The following is a 19,619-nucleotide window of genomic DNA, read 5'->3' as shown; positions in this document are numbered from 1 at the left end:
TGCCTTTCTTGGATGTTTGGATTATAAAAACTAATCATAGTCTTGAATTCTCTATATATAGAAAGCCGACTCATAATGATTAATATCTACATTTCTCTTACCATCACCCTCCTTCTGTGAAAAGAGGGGTAATAATCTCTTTAGTCGACAGAGTTTTAAAAATTTGTTCCCGTAATCATATAAATTCTCAATTAAATTATGTCAAGGATATTCTTTTTTGCAACGGTTATCCAATCAAACTCACTGAAAATATAATAGTTAGACGATTAAAAAAGATAAAAGAACAAAATAGGGAGCTTGTCCCCCTTGATTCAGTTACACCGGCAGTTGAGAAAAAAACTGTGATGGTTTTGCTATGCATCCCGAAACTTGGCGATAAACGTAGAAAAATTTTAAAAAAACGAAATCTTTCTGTTTCTTTCCAAGTCGAACAAAAAGTTGAACAATTTTTCAATTCAGGAAAGGATAAAACAGACCCTGTACTGGGTAATTGTGTATACAGAATCTCTTGTTCTTGTGGAAATTTTTACATTCGTAGGACCCATCAACAACTAGGTGAACGTTTGCATGAGCACAAAATTTCAATGGATAAGCCCCTGAAATTAAAAAATAACAATGACAACTATGATTCGGCATTTGCTTCACATATTTTCGTAAATCCGACCCATCTAGTTCTGTTTGACGAGGCAACCTTAATATCAACTGTAACTGGCGTACCACAAACTTTTAAAGAGGTAATTGAGATAAAAAAATATATAAACCAAAATTTAGCAATAAGCAGAGATACTGGAGATATTTCATTAAGCCCAATTTACGACAGTTTAATCTTGAAGGACTCAATCAATATTTTCACCCGAAATAACGAAAAAGAACCTATTTGCATATCTAATGAAAACCGAAATTGTAGACCAGCTAAAATTATTGCAAGGCGAAAGATCCTTGCCCAATCATCTTGGTAAATTCATTTTCATTGATTCCTGCCTGGTTTTTATTCAGTGTCTGTTCTGTCTTTGTAGGGTAAACTTCGAAAGGTTAGATTTTCGTGTTTTTTTTTTGTTCTTTTTTGTTTAGCACTGAGGACGACTTGGCAGAGGTCCTTGTCGAAATATTTGCTTATATTTTGTCATTTTCATGATTCGCCACTGGCTGACAAAATCCTCGTTTTTTCACCCTTTTTGATTTTATTTTTCATTTTGTTACTTTCTCTCCTCTCTGAGTTTCATTTGCCTGTCTTCATTTTCATTCAAAAATATTTTTCTGAATGCTACCTGTTAAAAGCAAGCTTATTCAGAATATTTGGTTTTAACAAATGAAATTCAAGACAAATAAACATATCTTATGAAGTATTTATTTTTTTCGTGATCACTTATTAGTTTTAATTCTATGATCGCACAATGAATATAGTTTAATAAACATTAATGTATCGTTTGCACAAATGAACTAAGTCACGCTTATTCACAAATGTACAAACATGACAACTCTGTCTTCCAAAATATAGTGCCATAATCACCCAGTAGGCATGGCTTTAAGACACGCTTAATATCTGAAGTTGTTCGCTAGTATCCGTCGATGGCAGTTCATATTTTTTTGGATTTTGTGCAAATCGCGGATATTGGCGAATAACTCGCTTTTATGGTTGTTAGGTATTTGTTTTTAATTCTTTTAATTTTTGGCTCTTATTGAATTTTGTTCATCTTTTAAGTTTTTGTTTTTTTGTTTGGTTTTTTGGTTCTTTTCACATTAACTTTCCGCGTTTGTTTTTTGTTGTTGTTTTTTTTTCTATCTTTTCGGTACTTTCCATTGATGCATCTTTTCGTTTAGCGTTGAAAAAGAGATATGTTTGTACTCTAGAAATATTCGCTTTGTTTTCCCATTAATTTAAATTTGCCTATAAAAACCCCATTTTTGCTCGTTTTTATTTCTTTATTTGATGTCAGGCCAATGTGGTTTAAGAAATTATCTGAAAACATTGCAGGATTGGCTTGTGGGACATTTTAATACACTTTTTGTCTGTGATAATGAAATTAAGTCGAGCAGTAAAACTGCAATTTGCTTTAACTATTTAACAAGATAAGAATATATTCTCCTAGAGCCTTATGAAATAAATTACTTATGTTTATTTAAACTGTCTGTCAACTCTGTATTCTACCAGAGTCAGAACAGAATAATTGAATTGAATTTTATTAATGGCCCACTGTAAACACGATAACAACAGAAAAAAGCACTATTTAATATTTAAATGAATCATATTGTGACCCAACAATTAATTGATAGAGATCCTGGTATAAAGCAACTCGTCTAAAGCGATGCTTGGAATAAAAAGTATCTTCCATATAAATAGTACGTTGAATTGAAGTACAGGAAATATATTTTTTTGTAAAACGATCTGAGATATTGATATTAAATATCGATTTATGTTGAAAAAATAAATATTTAGTTTGATCTCTTTTGACAAGCGGGAAAATTTTAAATTTGAACTTAGGAGGAAGAGCAAGAGTCTCGTCACGTTTTTTAATTCTGTCTGATATATCAGATTTGGATAAATAGAAACCAAATTCTTAAAAAGTTTAGCTTCAGGAGTCGTCGTTTTTGTGAAAAAAAAAACTATTGAAGACAACTTTGAAGAATATTATGAAATTTTTTTATATATATATATATACAATTATAAAGAAGAAAAAAACATTGATTGAAGTCCTGGAGCATTTTTGTACTCTTACGTCACAGTGATAGGTTTTAGATATAACCTAAGATCTTCGAATTGTATAGATACCAAATAACACTATATTACGAAGACATGCACGAGATGGAGGGACGTCGTTAGACTTCAAGCCAATAAAGCTTCAACTTTCACCCTATACAAATTTAGTCTGCAGGCAACTATCGACCCTGGCATTTGGTTTCACTACCCTGACAACGCTTTCGAGCAGGAGCTTCAAGTCAAGTTCAGTCTTTTTTGGTGGGCAAAATACTCATTGTGGTACGATATCCTGGTGATTACAAGACAACGCTCAGATAAGTAGCACATCATCATTTCCTGGGTTCACCAGGGGTGGATCATTTCCTTCGTATCCCCTCATCCCTCCCCCCTGGATCCACCACTGGGGTTCATATTGATTTCATATAACCAACAATTGTGTATTCAACTTACAGGAGTCTTGGTTTTATCAACTTAATTTTAATGAGATTCGTATTCTAGTTAAACCAAAAAAATGCGTATAATAAAAAATATTAAAGGTTGCCAGCTTTTAAAAATAAAACTTTAATTTACTATTTTAATGTAAAGAATAGCTATTCTGACAATACATTGAATTTCGAAAAATGTTACATGAGTTATATTCAATTCACTTTTAAACCTGTTTGATCGATTTTTGCTCTGTGGAAAAACATCAAATCAGAGATGAGAGGAAGGATAACATTTTATTCCTGCATATTTTTCTCCTATGTTCCGCTGACAATATTTATTCAGTATTTTACAAATAATTTTATTTTTACTTTAGTTTATTCCAGCATCTTAAACCTTCCAACATCAGAAAAGTTTTCTCAAAGGTTTTCTAAAAGCACATTCTCTTAAAAACTGCCTTCAAAAGCAAAAGTGGTAAAACAAAAATTTTAGGTTGAATTTGTGTTACAGAAAATTGTTCTATATTTTTCTCTTATTTTTCTGCCGACAATATCCATTGAGCATTTAGAAAAAAAGTTTGTTTTTACCTTAGTTTACTGGAGCATCTCAAACTTCTAAATCCCGGAAAAATTTTCCTTTTTTTATACAATATTAAGAGCTTTTTTATAGTTTACATTCTCCTAAAACCCGCCTTCAAAAGCTAATTTGGTTCAAACTGCTACTGTTATAATTTACTATTATAATTTAGTTATAATTTGCTATAATTTTTTAATTTACTGTTATATTTTTTTATTTACTGTTATAATTTTAGTTACAGTAACCATTTTCTATCAATGTCAAAATTAAACCCATGATAAATTGTCTTCTATCGTAAACTTTCACGTACTTTACTTTCCAAAAGTCCAAAGTTTTATTGGCACAGATTTTTCGGGTATAAAGGAGATTCTAATATAAAGTGAAACTAAGTCAATACCTCGTAGAATCATTTTGACAAAAATAGTTATAAGAATATAACTCAAGGCAGTCTCCAGTGTTTCAGACAAGAAAGCAATAAAGCCACTAGACAAATTTAATATTTGTTTGACCTATCACAAGATTTTCTTACTTTAAGAAACCAATATTAATATTAAACTTTCACTTCAGCGCAGTTTCTAGTTTTTTCATATTAAAGTTAAAATAATTGGATCGTTTATCTCTTTTTCACCATCGAATTCAGCAATTCATTCAAATTTGTGGCAATTTTGAATACAATACAAATTATTTATTTAAAAGACACGCTATTACAATGCATAGTTTTAGGCCCCTTTCGTTTACAAATCAGGGTGATTTTCAGACCCAGGAATTTTATCACAAAATATAGAGGCAGTAGTGGTTTTAGGCCTCATATTATGAGGGAGGGGGCAATGTATATCAATTATATAACATAAAAGAAATTTTATGTCAGATATCAGAATAGCTGGGGAGGGTTTTCCCCCTGCCCAGGCTTAGAGCCACTAATGTAAAAAAAAATATCCCTAGAAGAACTCAGTGATGCCAATTCACAAAAAATAAGGGATGAGGAATATCTTTTCCAAAATGTTAGGGAATGGCATGTTTTGTATTTTTTTCAATGAAAATACCGAAAAAAATGTGTTTCTCAGTAAAAATATCAAAAAGAGTATTCTAGGTTGAGGAGGAAAAAATTGGCTCTTCAGTCGACGGTATTATAAAAATCCTCCCGAGTACATGCCAAATGGAAGCTTTCTTATTTTATCACAAAATAATATAGGCTATATATCACTAAATAATATCAAACTAGGAATTCGAGTTGGTGTTTTTAATAGTTTCCTCCATGAAATTTTTTTCAGAACTCGGAAAAATAATTGAGTTGAAAAATCCGTCTCTTCTTCCAACATTAAGAGCCTAGTCATCCAGAATTAGAAGAAAGTTATCAAGAGCGATTTATATCAGATTTAAATTCCTTACATTTTAAGTATATTACAAGTGTGATTTAACTGCCATCTATGAAAATTTATGACGTCATAGCGCATGCGTCATGAACCTGTCAGTGTGGGTTTTAGAAAATGGCGTCTTCTCAGTTTCTTGATGAGTTTATGCACACAGACGTGGATGAGAAGGCCAAGAGTGAACTTGTGAGGAAGCTTGAAAGTCAGTTAGCATCTACAAGTAGTAATGAATCAAATTTGGTGCAAACCAGGGCCTCAATATCCTCATTCCAAGGTGTAAACAAGCCTGAAAATAACAGGCTGCAAACAATCAATGGCATATCTAATGCTGTTGACACAAATAAACAAAACTTGGTTTTTACTTCCGTGACTGGTAGTTTAACATCATCTATTTTATCCCAAAACTCTCCTGTATTGGTGAATAGCCGAATGCCTGGTGTCTTGACTAGCAGTGTTGATGGCTTGAAAAATCAAGCTGTCAATCAAAATGGACCAGTTAGTATATCTGGCTCACAGTTAACACTATCACAACCTTCCAGTGTTCAAAACATGGTTTCTAGTCCTATTAATATTCAGCAAGCTAGTATTGCTATGATTCGACCAGGAACAAGTGGAACATTAACAGTGCCTACACAGCAAACTGTGATAAATCAGTCTGGAATGATTCCAGCTGGAATGCAAGTAGTGAATGTTAGGCCAGGAACTACTGGATCTGTTCAAATCGGCCAAAGACAGTTAGCACCAAGAGTTCTGCTTGCTCCACAACAAGTGATCACCAGTGGAGCAAGACCAGGAATGCCAGGGGTAAGAATTTTTAGGGTTTTCCTGCTATTGTTTCAGTTGCCCTGTGTTTTTTAGCCACAAAACTACTAATTTGAGCTTTGATACAAATAGTGTTTAAAAAATGAAGATTTTTGTCATTCAATTATGACTTATTTTTTGTATTGCTTGTTTTGTGTTTAGGCCTTTTATAACAAGCTTCAATAGCCTAGTAAACACAAGGTCATCATTGCTATAGCCTAATAAATATAAACAGCCAAATGAAGAAAGTAATAAGGAAAAAAAGTTAATAGAACTAACTTGAGTAAAATTCTAGTTTAGCTACTTTTTGGTATCTTGGAAAGGGGATAGGTTAGGAAAATGAAACTTTTGGGGATGGGTTTACAGACTAAAGTATGGCCCAGGAAGGTATTTTGAAGTATCTACCTCCACTCCTTCTCCTTTAGAGGGCTCTGACCTTTAAAAATTGTGTCATAAAAGTGAAACCTTGCAAAATAGATATTCTGCTTAAATGAAGTACAACAAAACTGTTTTCAGTTTCACAACTTTGCTCAAACCCAATTTATGAGTTATTTCTGCAAATACCTTTCCTAAATTTAGAAAAACCTATTGATATGTTAAATTTAGAAAACAGTCTCAGCACCCAATAATGAAGTGTTCAAGAAGTCATTGGATGTTGAATGGAATGGTGTTCCCTGGAAGTACCAGTGGGATGCATTTGATGTTTAATCACTACCATAATCAAGTATAGAGCAAATAACAGATCACAATGGGTCTTAATTTGCTCCAAAGTACAAATTAATTAAGGTATGGCTTAAAATTCTACTCAAATAACAGGAATTGCATTTTCAGAACTAAAACTAGAGAAAAAGAAACTGATACCTGAAAAATAAGGTAAAATGTTGTCTTGTCAAAATTTCAATAGGTAATATACCTGTCAAGTAGGCAAATATTGCCAAGTTTAGCAATACCTTCCCAGAGTATGTTTTTGGCCCTGGATTTATTACTGAAAGTTTCATTTTCCTAACCCAACCCCTTTACAAGGTAGCAAAAAGTAGCTAAACTAGAATTTTACCCTAACTTGCTTGTCTTGTAGTAAAATGGTAACTGAGGGTTCCTTACTCAACTTGAATTTTTAGTTAAATCTCATTTAAGTCAGTTAAACCAAGTAGAACTGCAATTCAACTTGAATATCAGCAACTTTAATTTTATATTCATGAACATTTTGCTTGAGTATGTCTGTTTCAGTGGTGTCTATTCACAGAAAGGTAGTAGTGGAGGGGGAAGGGCAAAGTGTGTTTTTTGAAACTGGGGTGGTAGTTTTGTGGTCTTTTAAGTTCTTCAATTGAATACCAAAAAAGTCATTTTTCAATTAAAAAAAAGTCCCTTTGAAATCAACAGGGACAAGGGGGTACTATCCTCCCACATTGATGCTATTTGTCAGTTGGTATCAGTTTAGGATTTTCACTCTCCAGAAGGAAACACATTGTAAAAAGAATTCTTACCAATTGCCAGAAAGATAACATGGTGAATTTTTACATCACAAAATGAATATAAATTGTACTCAACAGATTTTCTTGACATAAAACACTTTTTCATAGGTCAACTCAAATATCCACATAAAATAATCCTTTTCAATAATAGTTTCTGCTCAGACAATGCACTCTCCTCCTCCCCAATGGTCCTATATATAGCCCTAATAATGTATTCCTCATTTACTTTAATCAAGTGATATTATTATTATTATTTATGGAACACTTGTCATCCAGTGGCAGATCCAGGGGGCAAGCGCCCCTCTCCTAATGTAGTCTAAAGTAGTGTAATTTACTTAATAAATGCTAGTTTGCATAAATTGAATTTGCTTGTAATGCAAATTTGTCAGATCAACCTATTTTGCCCCTCCCCCCCCCCGTCCCTAAAAAAATCCTGAATCCCCCCCTGCTGTCATCAAACCCACAGAAAATGACAGCACTACAAAAAAAAATAGGAACAAGCAAAAGAGCACTATGACAGTGTCTGGGCAAAGTTCAAAGAATGTTTGAAATCTTTTGGCTGTGTTTCTCCACAAGTTCACCAATGGCTATATGTCTTGGCAGTGCTTGTATGATATAGTGCCAACCTAATATTCTTAATCTAAGTAGAACCTGTTTCTCTGATGCTCAATCCTAATGAAATATACCTAAGTATGATAAAAATATAATAATTCAGAAACAAATCTGGGCTGTATATGTGCACATTAGGGGAGGTGGGGTAAGGTATAATGGGTCTACATGCCTAATTTGTGAGGTACAATTATTCAGCATATTATGAAGTAAGAATTGTTTTCTAACTTCACACAAGTACCATCTTAGCTCCTATGTTGGTCTGGTTATTCTTGCAGTGTCAAATTTATCTTTGATTTAGCATGTAATGATTTATCAAAACATTATATGAAATTATTTTAAAAAGTGGATAATAATGGAAGTAAACATGATAATCTGATTAATAAAAACATCCTAGTTATATCCAAATCACAATCTTTAACAAATATTTTTGCATTTTTAGATATCTATATTATATGTCTGAGTAAATAAGTTAGAGCTAACCACATAGTAGCTTATCTATGTCCTAAATAGCTAGTTTAAATCATAAAGGAATAAATTTTCTACAGAAAAATAGTTGATAGTAACTTCAGTATCCTAGTTTATTTTAAAGCCTGTAGGCTAAGTAAACATTCTTGATTACATTAGGGCTGTTCTTTTACTCATCTTTGTGCTAAGATCTTACATTTTTTGACAAAGAATGCTTAAAAGTGAAATCTTAGCACTAAGATCTTACATCTTATAGCCTTCTTTTGCAAACATCTTTCATCATTCTGCTCTGATCAGCGGTCTAGGAACAATGATGAGTATATCATCAAAGTTCTCTCATCATTGTTCTATATGGCAGAAAGATGGAGTCTTTTACGCTTTTTGCTAACATCAGTGAGCTGTAAGATCATAGAACAAAGATGAGTTAAAAGAACATAAATTTTTGCAGAAAGATGTGAGATCTTAGATGTAAGATCTTAGTGCAAAAGAACAGGCCTATTATTTATTTCAATAATGATTCCACAAAAGAATCAGTCTATATGCAAAAGTGGTTAGCTAGTTTTAACTAATGTTTGGTATTTCTGGTTACAAAAAACATTCTTTTAGGTAAATGCCTTGTTAATGCCCCTTCTGAAATAAAGCAATTCTTACTTTGTTATATGATATTCATAAATTTTCTGTTATTGTATTATCAGAGTTGGTTCCAGTTTAACTGTGTTTCTTCCCTCCCCTGCCGCCCTCTGATTCCGGAATATGACAGAAGATTGCTGATTTTGTAGTTTTTTTCTTCAAATTGGTATTATTTTGAGTTACAAACTAATTGTTGACAAGAATTAAGGGCAAAAAATAATGCAAACCAATAGAATCAGCAAACTTGCATGTTAAGCTGAAAGCTTGTATGTTATAGTTGTTAGTTCTATTATAACAAGACTGTTGCTGCTTATAAAAACAGAAGTTTTAGCCTACAATTTCATAAACATGCTAATAGGGCAAGAAAAAAAAATAAAGAAGAAAATGCAAGCTAAAAAAAGAGTAAGAGGGTGCACTTTTGGGGGATGCACCACACACATCAGGCAATGTGTGCCAAAAATGGTATAACTATGCAGCACTCATGGTTTTCTAAGATGTGCCCCAGCTGGTGGAAAGTAAATGCCCTGTTGGAAAAGAATTAGATTGAAACTGATTTTGGTAAGTGTAGTGAAGGGGTGTTTGCTGCCTTTCAGCATGCTCTTCTGGGCTAGCCTATCTCTGAAGATATTTGTAGCAAATCAACAAAAGAATTTGCTAACTGCTAGAAATATTAAACAGTCATGGATTCTCCATCAATGTGTATAGCCTAGTATAAAAACAATGATAAAATTCTATATGATGGGCCTTTTCCTATCTTGGAAATCCCGTTGCTAAATTCTGCTGCATAAGTTTCCAAAAATTGTCTGATATTGGTTTTGAAAAATAAATCTGAGAGGAAGTTTCTTTTCTGCCCCATAGCAAATTAGGCCCCTGTATTTTAATAGACAGCAAAAACTGCATTTACTTCAATTTTACATAAACTAGTCATCCTGCTTTGCTTCATTTTCTGTATTTGATCATTGTGCCTTAAATTCTCCTAGAACAATTTCATATGTTTAAGAAATTCTCTAGCAGTGTTTGTTAAAACATTTTTGTCATGGTAGACAGACATCTTAATTTAACCGGCATATCTGCAAAACCTGCATTCATCAAATGATCAGTGGCAGAGGCAGGCTCATACTGCATGTAGTGGAGATTTTTTGGCTCTGCTCCTCCCCAGAATATCAACATTTCTACTGTATATAGCATATTGTATTAATTTGTTTTTTTTTTCTTAACTTCGCCAGACCCAAAACGCCTACCTTAACTACATGCCTGGAAAGAAGATGCCGTCTTAGTGATACATAATTTTGCATGTTTTTTTTCTATTTTTAACCTATTAGGCTCATTTTTATACTTGATTGAAGATGCAAATTTAACCAAGCTTGAAATAAAATATCTTAAGACATTTTTAAAAATTAGTGCTTAATAAAATTGGATGATGGAGATTGTGTAAAACATTATTTTTGTGGAACTTGTAAAAAATGCTTGGTTGATTGTAAAAAAAAAAGAAATTAGGACATCAAGGCTGAAATGGCAGAAACTATCTGTTTTTATCATCATCAAGCTTTTTTAAACCTCCAAATTTTTGAGCTATGAGCTAAGCTCAGAGGTTTTTGAGCTATGAGCTAAGCTCAGATGTTTTTGAGCTATGAGCTAAGCTCAGATGTTTTTGAGCTATGAGCTAAGCTCAGATGTTTTTGAGCTATGAGCAAGTACGTTTTTTGCAGCTGCTACATGAAAAAAAATCTCTGGGTTCAGCAATAAGGTTCTATTTAATTGCCTGGGGGGGGGGAAGGCAATTTTACTCAGGTTCAGTACCTTCGCAATCATGTTTAATAGCAAGACTGATTGCACCTTCAGAAACTTCACGTGAGGGAAGGTTTTCTCAGGGCCCATGTTTAAACTCATAGCATCATATTCTTACAAATTTCCATTCGATCAGTATTTTTATTTATTTTTTTAGTGTACTGACATGCTTGTGTTACTTAAAGCTACTGAAGCATATAAGATATTCTGTTCTATAGATCACACTTTTATGGTTGCAGCAAGTATGACTGACTACTTGGTTCACTCCATATCCAATGAAAAATTGAATGGAAATCATTCAAAATTTTTACTTTCAGTTTCAGTACAACAATGTAACAAATTTCTGCCTGTGTAATTGTACTATCAGTGGGTAAGAAATAGGCTATATTCAAGATCAAGAAAATGTCAATAAATAGGGATTTTTCTTTTGAGGCAGTAATGACAAAACCATAACATATGAATTTTTGGGTTTTATTATTAATATCTGTCCTCAGGGACAAATTATATTTTCAAGATCTAGGGGGCAAAGTTGTCATTTTTTCAATGAAAATGCCAAATAAAAGCTAGACGTAAATAGTGATAAAGACCACACTGCTTTTCCATCATAAGCAATAAGCAGAACAACAGGGAAATTTTTATATAAAACAGTGGACCGAAACTTCAAATGAATATTTAAGCCTTATATCCAAGGGCCGTTCCCAGCAAAACAAAAGAAGAAAGAAAACAATATAAAAGAAACTCACATTCAAATTAGATCATTAAAACTGAAATTTTGTTGTTAAAATTTTCAAAACAGCCCTAGCATCATTACTTCAAGGAAGTTCAACCAGGACTCAATTGAAGTAATTGAAGTAATGATGCTAGGACTGTTTTGAAAATTAAAAAAAACTTTTTTCAGTTTTAATGATCGAATTTTAATGTAAGTTTCTTTTATGTTAGTTTTTTCTTCTTTTGTTTTGATGAGGATGGCCCTTGGATATAGGGCCGAAATATTCATTTTAAGTTTCGTTCACTGTCTTGTATAAAAATTTTCCTGTTGTTCTACTTATTGTTTATCCAAATAAATGCATTTTTAAATGAAAATGCTACAAAAAAGTATTTTCAAAATTTAGGTGGCACAGCCCTCCTTCCCCCATTGACGTCACTGCTGCTTAATAAAGAAATTTTTCCCTGGGTCATCTTTCTCTTCAGTCTTTCTTAGTATTCACTGGTAAAAAGCCCTTAACTCAGAATCTGAATTTATTGCTTCTGGGATATGTTGTCAGTTCTGGAGGCTGACAGCTCTCCACTTTAGGGCTAATCCTCTAAACACTCCTTACAATCTTCCTTGGGGTGAGTTAGTCATAATTTGCCACCACCTTGTTACAAAGATTACACAACTGAAAATTGTTCTTGATTTGTTTCCAAAGGTCAGGATAGGTCACAAGTCTTCTCCTGCATGGAAAGAAATTTGGAAGGACTAAATTAATAACCTGGGTTTGTTTTTACCCACTTTGCTGGGAATCTTTGATAGAATCTTAATTGAAGAATTCCAGGACTTATTCCAATCATGACAATAAAGATCGGACAAAAATGTACTGATTCAAGGGAAGAGTGCTTGGATATGTTTGTTATAAATTTGATAATTCTTCTCAATTAGTGTATGTTTTTATTGGGATCCCCTTTTATAATTCAAACATGTAAGCTTTATCCTCGACTCGAATAGGACAAGAGCCTTCCAAGTCGAGTTGTCCTTATGGCTCTCGTCCTTACGTGTTCAACTTGAAACCCTTCGTCCGTGAGGACAGGGGTTCGAGTCCTGGTGTCCCTGGCTATTTGGCTTGAACGGGGGTCACTGGCGTGACTCTAAGCTCAGCCAGATTTGACCCAGCGATCGTAAAATCCTGTGCCGTATTCTTTACTTTTTTTTAAAAATTCAAGAGTAATATGTTGTGAAAACACTAATTGACATACATGTTCGCATTCACTAAATGACAATACATATCGGTGACCACAGGTTCGACCGGTGGAAGGGTATAAGAGGTGTTTCATTTGGGAAATCTAAACCCTAAAGCGTTGTCTTTACCCCCAAACAGAGTTCCGAATCGATCTCGTTTATTGTTCATCATATACACCTCCCTGCTGGTTGCAAAGATATGCTGGTAAAAACTGATGTACGACAAATCCTTCGTAAATCAGGTAAAAACAAGTAGAAATAGTGATGGTATATAAATGATACTCACGCACAAGAATATAGTCTCATGCACATCCGATATCATAGAAGAGAGGGACGAGGGCTTAATATACTTCAAAAATGGTAGATATGTAAAACTTTGTTGAAATGAGAGTCATGCAAAGATTTTCAGTTTTTATGTTTGGTGGGCTCTCAGTATTGTCCTTGGGTCCGTGTTCCCTCTCACACTCCACTTTGCACATACTCACAATATGTTGTGAGTATGTGTTAATATTATAAATGTTTAAAATATGTTAAAATATAAATGTTTTTACTTTTGTAACTTTAATAAATCAAATAATATTAACATTTTGATTACTAAATATCAGTATACGTATATTAAACTGACAATGTGCATTCATTTGTATTTTTTCAGTAAAGTGCAAATTTTGTTCTGGCCTTGGGAAGGCATAGGGGTTTGGCGCCCAACTTATATTAATTTCTGCTCGCTGAGTTTGACTCGGTTATTTATTGTAATTTCTGTTCGTTTTTGGTTTCATTTATTTATCGATGCTGATTTGTGGTAGTTTCACGCTTGGTGGATTATTTGATTTTAATTTTGCCTTTTTTTGTTTAATGGGGTTCTTTACTTTCCTTTGAAAAACTTATTTTGTGGAAAATGTTTTTTTAATTAATTTCTGTTCGTTTTATATTGACATAGTCTTTTCAGGGAAAAAGAAAATAATGCTTTAAATCTTTTCGGGTTTTTAAGAATTTATAGTTTGGCCTGCTATTTGTATGCTGGAGAAAAATTTTCAGCAATTTTTAACAACATTCACCCTTTTAAAAATCTGGACACAAATAGTACTGTTTAATTTAGTTTCATACCTCCTCTAGTTGACCTGAAATGGAAAACTTGATACCATTCGCAGAAAAATCTGTTTACTTTTTTTTGATAGCTTGGATACACCAACGCTATTTTCATTTGGTTAAATTTTAAGAGCAGAAGTAGCCCCGAAAGTTTGAACATAGTACCCTCAGTCGTTCTTGGGATACTGCTTAGATGCCTTATTAGGAATTAGTATTATCACAGTGCATTTTGATTTAATCTTAAGGCAACATTAAGTTTTTAAACATAATGGGCAAATGGGAGGGGGGGCGGGGGAGGGGGATTGCCCTCCAATCACTTTCGACTTTTAATAAGGGCATCAGCCATTTCTATTTTCAATCGAATGAGCCCTTTTCGAAGTTCCCACGACAACTCCTTGGATACGAAGTGCCCTGGTCTAGACAAAAAAAAAAAAAAAAAAAAAATATATATTATACCCACATCGATCTTTACTATAAAAATGTCAAGCCTTCCAATCACTTTCGACTATTAAAAACGGCATTAGACCTTTTTTATTCCAATCGAACTAGCCAATTTGGAAACGGCACAGCTGTCTATAAACACTATACATTCCCCCAGGGCATACATTACGACCCTCACCCCAAGGTAAGGAAAGGTGGTTGTCATCCTCTAAGACGTAATTTCCAGAACTTAACTACTGTTAACAATATGGCTATCTAAAAATTTTGATTGGATGTGTTGGGGGAAATGGTGGGCGTGAGAGGGGCGGTAGTCACTCTCCAATCACTTTCAACTATTAAAAATGGTCCTATCCCTTTTAATTTCCAATCAAATGAGCCCTCTTGAAATTTCTACGACAAAACTTTTAATAAAAATCTTATATGTCCCCAGGGCATAACTTACAACATTGCCCTGAGTGCTGGGGGGTTGTCATTCTCAAAGACCTAATTTGTAGAACTTTCTACTACGTTGAACAAAATGGATATCTGAAAGTTTTGATTGGATATGTTTCGAGGAATGGTGGGCGTGAGAGGGGGGTTAGTTACCCTCCAATCACTTTCGACTATTACAAAGGGCACTAGCCCTCTCAATTTCCTATTGAATGAGCCCCTTTTACAGTTTTACGACAACTCTATCTATAAAAAACCTTATATGCCCCCATGGTAGAACTTACAACCTTTGCCTTTAGGGCTCTGGGGGGTTTGTCATCCTTAAATACATAATTTCCAGAACTTTAAACTACGTTAAAGAAAATTGCAATCTCCAAACTTGATTGAATGTCTTTGGGAAAATGGAGTGCGTGAGAGGGTGTTTAATTACTATCCCCTCACTTTTGACTATTAAAAGGAACAATTTCAATTTCCAATCAAATGAGACCTTTTTGAAATTTCTATAACAAATTTCTATATAAACTGTATATGCCCCCAGGTCATAACTTACAACCCTTGCACTGAGGGTTGTGAGGGGGTTATCATCCTAAAAGACCTAATTTCGAGAACTTTCAACTATGTTGAACAAAATGAATATCTCAAAACTTTGATTGAATGTGTTTGGGGAAATGGTGGGCGTGAGAGGGGCGTTAGTCGCTCTCCAATTCCTTTCAACTATTAAAAAAGGCTCTAGCCCTTCCAATTTCAAATTGAATGAGCCCTTTTGAATTTTCTACGCTTTCAATAAAAACCTTATATGTCCCCAGGGCATAACTTACAACCCCTTGCCCTGAGGGTTGGGGAGGGGGGAGGGATTGTCATCCTTAAAGACCTAATTTCCAAAACTTTCAACTACGTTGAATAAAATGACTATCTAAAATTTCGATTGGATGTATTTGGGGAAAAGGTTGCCGTGAAAGGGGGGCTAGTTGCCCACAAATCCCTTTCGACTAATTAAAAGGGCACTAGCCCTTTGAATTTCAAATCAAATGATCCCTTTTTCAAACTTATAGGACAAAGTTTTCAATAAAAACCTTATATGCCCCCTGGGCATAACTTATAACCGTTGCTCTGAAGACTGGGGGACGTGTCCTGCTCAAAGGTATAATTTCCAGAACTTTGAACTGCGTGGAACAAAATGGCTATCTCAAAATCTTTATTGGATGTGTTTGGGGAAATTGGGCGCGTAAGGGGTGTTAGTTGCTTTCCAATCACTTTCGACAAAAGGGCACTTAAAAAGGGCACTAGCCATTTCGATTTCCAATCGAATGAACCCTTTTTGAAGTTTCTACGACTAGGCATTATATAAAAACCTTATATGCCCCCTGGGCATAATTTACAACCCTTGTGCTGAGGGCTGTTGGGGGGGGGGTTCATCCTCAAAGACCTAATTTCCAGAAATGCACTGATGGCTCTGAGGGGGTTATCATCCTAAAAGACAAACTTTCCAGAACTATCAACCACGTTGAGCAAAATGGATATCTCAAAATTTTAATTCGATGTGTTTGGGAAAATGGTGGGTATGAGAGGGGCGTTAGTCGCTATCCAATCACTTTCAACTATTAAAAAAGGCACTGGCCCTTTCAATTTTCCATTTAGGGAGCTCTTACGAATTTCCTACTAAATCTCTTTCAATAAAAACCTTATTTGACCCAGGGAATAAATTATAATCTTAGCCCTACAGAATCTGGGGGGAAGGGTTATGATCCTCAAAGATCTAATTTCTAGAACTGTCAACTACGTTGAATTACCTCTGGGGGGGGGGGGGGGGTGTCCTCCTCAAAAACATATTTTCTATCTGGAAATAAACTATGCTGAACAAAATGGCAATCTAAAAATTTTGATTGGATGTGTTTGGGGAAAGGGTGGGCGTGAGACGGGGGTTAGTTGCCATCCAATCACTTTCGGCTATTAAAAAAGGGCACTAGTCCTTTGAATTTCCAATCGAATGAGCCTTTTTTGAAGTTTCTTTGACAACGCCTTCTATGAAAACCTTATATGCCCCCAGGGCATAACTTACAACCCTTGCCCTGAAGGCTGTCGGGGAGTTTTCTCCTCAAAAACATAATTTCTAATTGGAAATCAACTACGCTGAACAAAATGGCTATCTGAAAATTTTGATTGGATGTGTTTTTGGAAATAGTTGGTGTGGAAGGGGTGTCAGTTCCCTTCCGATCACTTTCGACTATTATAAAGGGCACAAGCCACTCCAATTTTCAATTGAATGAGCCCTTTTCGAAGTTTCTACGACAGCTTCTTCAATACGAAGTGCCCTGGTCTAAAGGAAAAAAAAAATAATAAATAATAAATTGTGCCGACATCGTTCGTATCTGCCCTCAGGGCATAACTTAAAACCCTTGCCCGGAGGGCTGTTGGGGAGTGTCCTCCTCAAAAATATAATTTATACCTGGAAATCAGCTGCGCTTAACAAAATGGTTATCTCAAAATTTTGATTGGATGTTTTTTGGGGGCCTGCTGGGCGTGGGGGGGTGGCTAGTTGCCCTCCAATCACTTTCGACTATTAAAAAGGGCAATAGCCACTCCAATTTCCAATTGAATGAACCCTTTTCGAAGTTTCTACGACAACTCCTTCGATACTAAGTGCCCGGGTATGAAAAAAAAATAATAATAACACATTGTGCCAACATCGTTCTGTACTTTGGCAGCGCTATTGCCCTGTCTATTATTAGTAGATTGATATATTTTACAGTTCAATTCTTTTTTTTTTCGACACGCTGGATGACCAAGAAGCGCCATTGCAATATTTGACAATGGAAAAGTGCTTATTCCAGGACCGTATCCAGTTTGTTTTTTGTTGTTGTTTTTTTGGGGGAGGGGGGTACAAAAGGGTTTTTTTCGGGGGGAGGGGCAAAAATTTGTTACGCTTTTACGAGTCGAATAAACAATTCAGGGGGGGGGGGTCAAAAACCCTAACTCCCCTGGATACGGCCTTGGCTTGTTGAATATCTTTTTTGGTTTATATCAAACCTCTTGTTGATAAACCGAGGGATATTCATAGTCAACAAAGGCATAAGCTTAATTCATTTTATTTTAGATCCCTATCTCTGCTCTCCAAGGTCTACCGGCCGGACAAGGTCAACACCTCCTTCTCAAGACAGAAAACGGCCAATATCAATTACTACGTGTAAACCATGCGCCACAACAAGGTCAGGGACAAGGGCAAACACTGCAGGCAGCACCCCAGGTATCAGCACAAAGTGTTGTGATACAATCTCAGTCGGGGCAAAGTGTGGTTCAACACCAAGTAGCTTCTAGACCTCAACCTAACCAGGCTGGTGCTGGTGCGGTTGGTGGACCACCGGTAAGCGTTTAGCTGTTCATTTTTGTCATTTGGGATATGGCTTTTGAATTTCGCTTTTTTTTAATAGGAAGTACTTTTGCAAAGAATCGGGAAGACCAAAATTCAAAATTGGAGAAACTCTCATTTTCAGATGACTTGTGGACTAAAAAAAATCTTGGTTCGCAGAAGTAAGTTTCCAGCAATAGTAAATCTTTAATTAAACTTCTGTTCCACACTTAAAAATCAAAACAGCTCCCCACTTAAAAATTTGCTCCGAGCTGCTCTTTTGGTAATAGCTTCTCGCTGATTTTCAGTCGTCAAATTTAATGCATTTGATGTCTTCTTATGTATGAATATGAGCGTAATGTGAGGTGCCATTTGGCCTGCCAGTCCTGGTGTAAGTAAGTCTCCCACTTTCGTCATCGAAACAATTAGGTCGTTGGCTTCAAACATTTTGGTTTATTCCTCGTATTACTAATCTTCTCCTTCAAGACACTACGAAAGCTATAACACATCTTTACATCTAGCTCATGTTTTCAAGTCCTTATCGGACTCTCCTTAAATTATCCGCTGTATGTCTCTGATCTCGCAAAAATCCCGCAGCGCCAATTAATGGAAATTAAAGGGGAAAATTTATTTTTCAAGATTGGGGGGGGGGGGGGCAATTTGGTCGTTTTTCAGTTTTTTCCATGGAAATAAAAAAAATATTATAAAAAAACAAAGAAGGTATTTTTCGAAATCGAAATCTTTCGAGGGCAAGCACCTCCTGCTCTCTCCCCTCCGCTAAGTGTCACCACTGTTAAATTTACAAACTGTCCTTTTGGCTAATAAATCGACCCAGAACTTCATATGAAGCTTTGCTGAGGTAATAAACTAAGAGATCTAGCCAAATTCCTATTAAGCTTAGTTTTGTCAGTGATATGATTAAATTCCTGGGCCCTAGGGTTAAGAACAAATCACAAGTTTCTCCATTTCACTGTGATGTATCTGTGAGCTTAACGAATAAATTATGAAAACCCCAAGGATGATTGCCAATTGACAGGATACAGATGTGTGACATAATTGATGGTATTCAGGATATCAGAAAAGCGTTATTTGATAACACAAAACTGACCAACTGACTGTCTGAAATTATTGAGATCATTTTTATTTACTGCTATTTATGCTTAAGGAGATAAGGAGACGTGCTTCAATCAACCTTTAATCGACCCTTCAATCAACCCTTCAATCTCGATCAAAGCTAATCTAAAGGAGACCCTAGACGTTCAATCATTTTGATCAAAAGCTTCCGTCAATCACTTGACTCAAGCATGATTGACCCTCTAGGAACCTGTTTGACGCTTGAGTCAAGCGTTTACGGTGATTGATAGAAAGTTTGAATGACTCAGTCATTTTGACCAAAAGCGGTGTGTTAAATTAGCTTTGATCGAGATTGAAGGGTTGATTGAAGCACACGTCAATCGATTGACGGAAACTTTTGATCAAAATGATTGACCGTCTAGGGCCTCCTAACTGCTGGGTAGGTAGCTCACTGACGGGCTGAATTTGGGGT

General features: G+C 35.1%; 1 protein-coding gene across 2 annotated transcripts in view; it reads left to right on the top strand.

Annotated features, from left to right (window-relative positions):
* The first annotated feature begins 5,184 nt into the window (after window positions 1-5,184).
* The window catches only part of LOC148945407 (transcription initiation factor TFIID subunit 4-like), a 164,934-nt gene continuing 150,499 nt past the window's right edge, over window positions 5,185-19,619 (top strand). For both annotated transcript variants that reach the window (XM_089099644.1, XM_089099643.1), the window contains exons 1-2: window positions 5,185-5,871; window positions 17,822-18,088. In XM_089099644.1, the coding sequence (XP_088955770.1) occupies window positions 5,185-5,871; window positions 17,822-18,088 (954 nt within the window). The remainder of the gene's footprint in view (window positions 5,872-17,821; window positions 18,089-19,619) is intronic.

The sequence above is a fragment of the Artemia sp. Qi Xiang Cuo genome, chromosome 13, assembly GCF_049724085.1.
Source record: "Artemia sp. Qi Xiang Cuo chromosome 13, ASM4972408v1, whole genome shotgun sequence".
Classification (NCBI taxonomy): domain Eukaryota; kingdom Metazoa; phylum Arthropoda; class Branchiopoda; order Anostraca; family Artemiidae; genus Artemia; species Artemia sp. Qi Xiang Cuo.
This window is presented reverse-complemented; position numbering and strand designations above follow the sequence as displayed.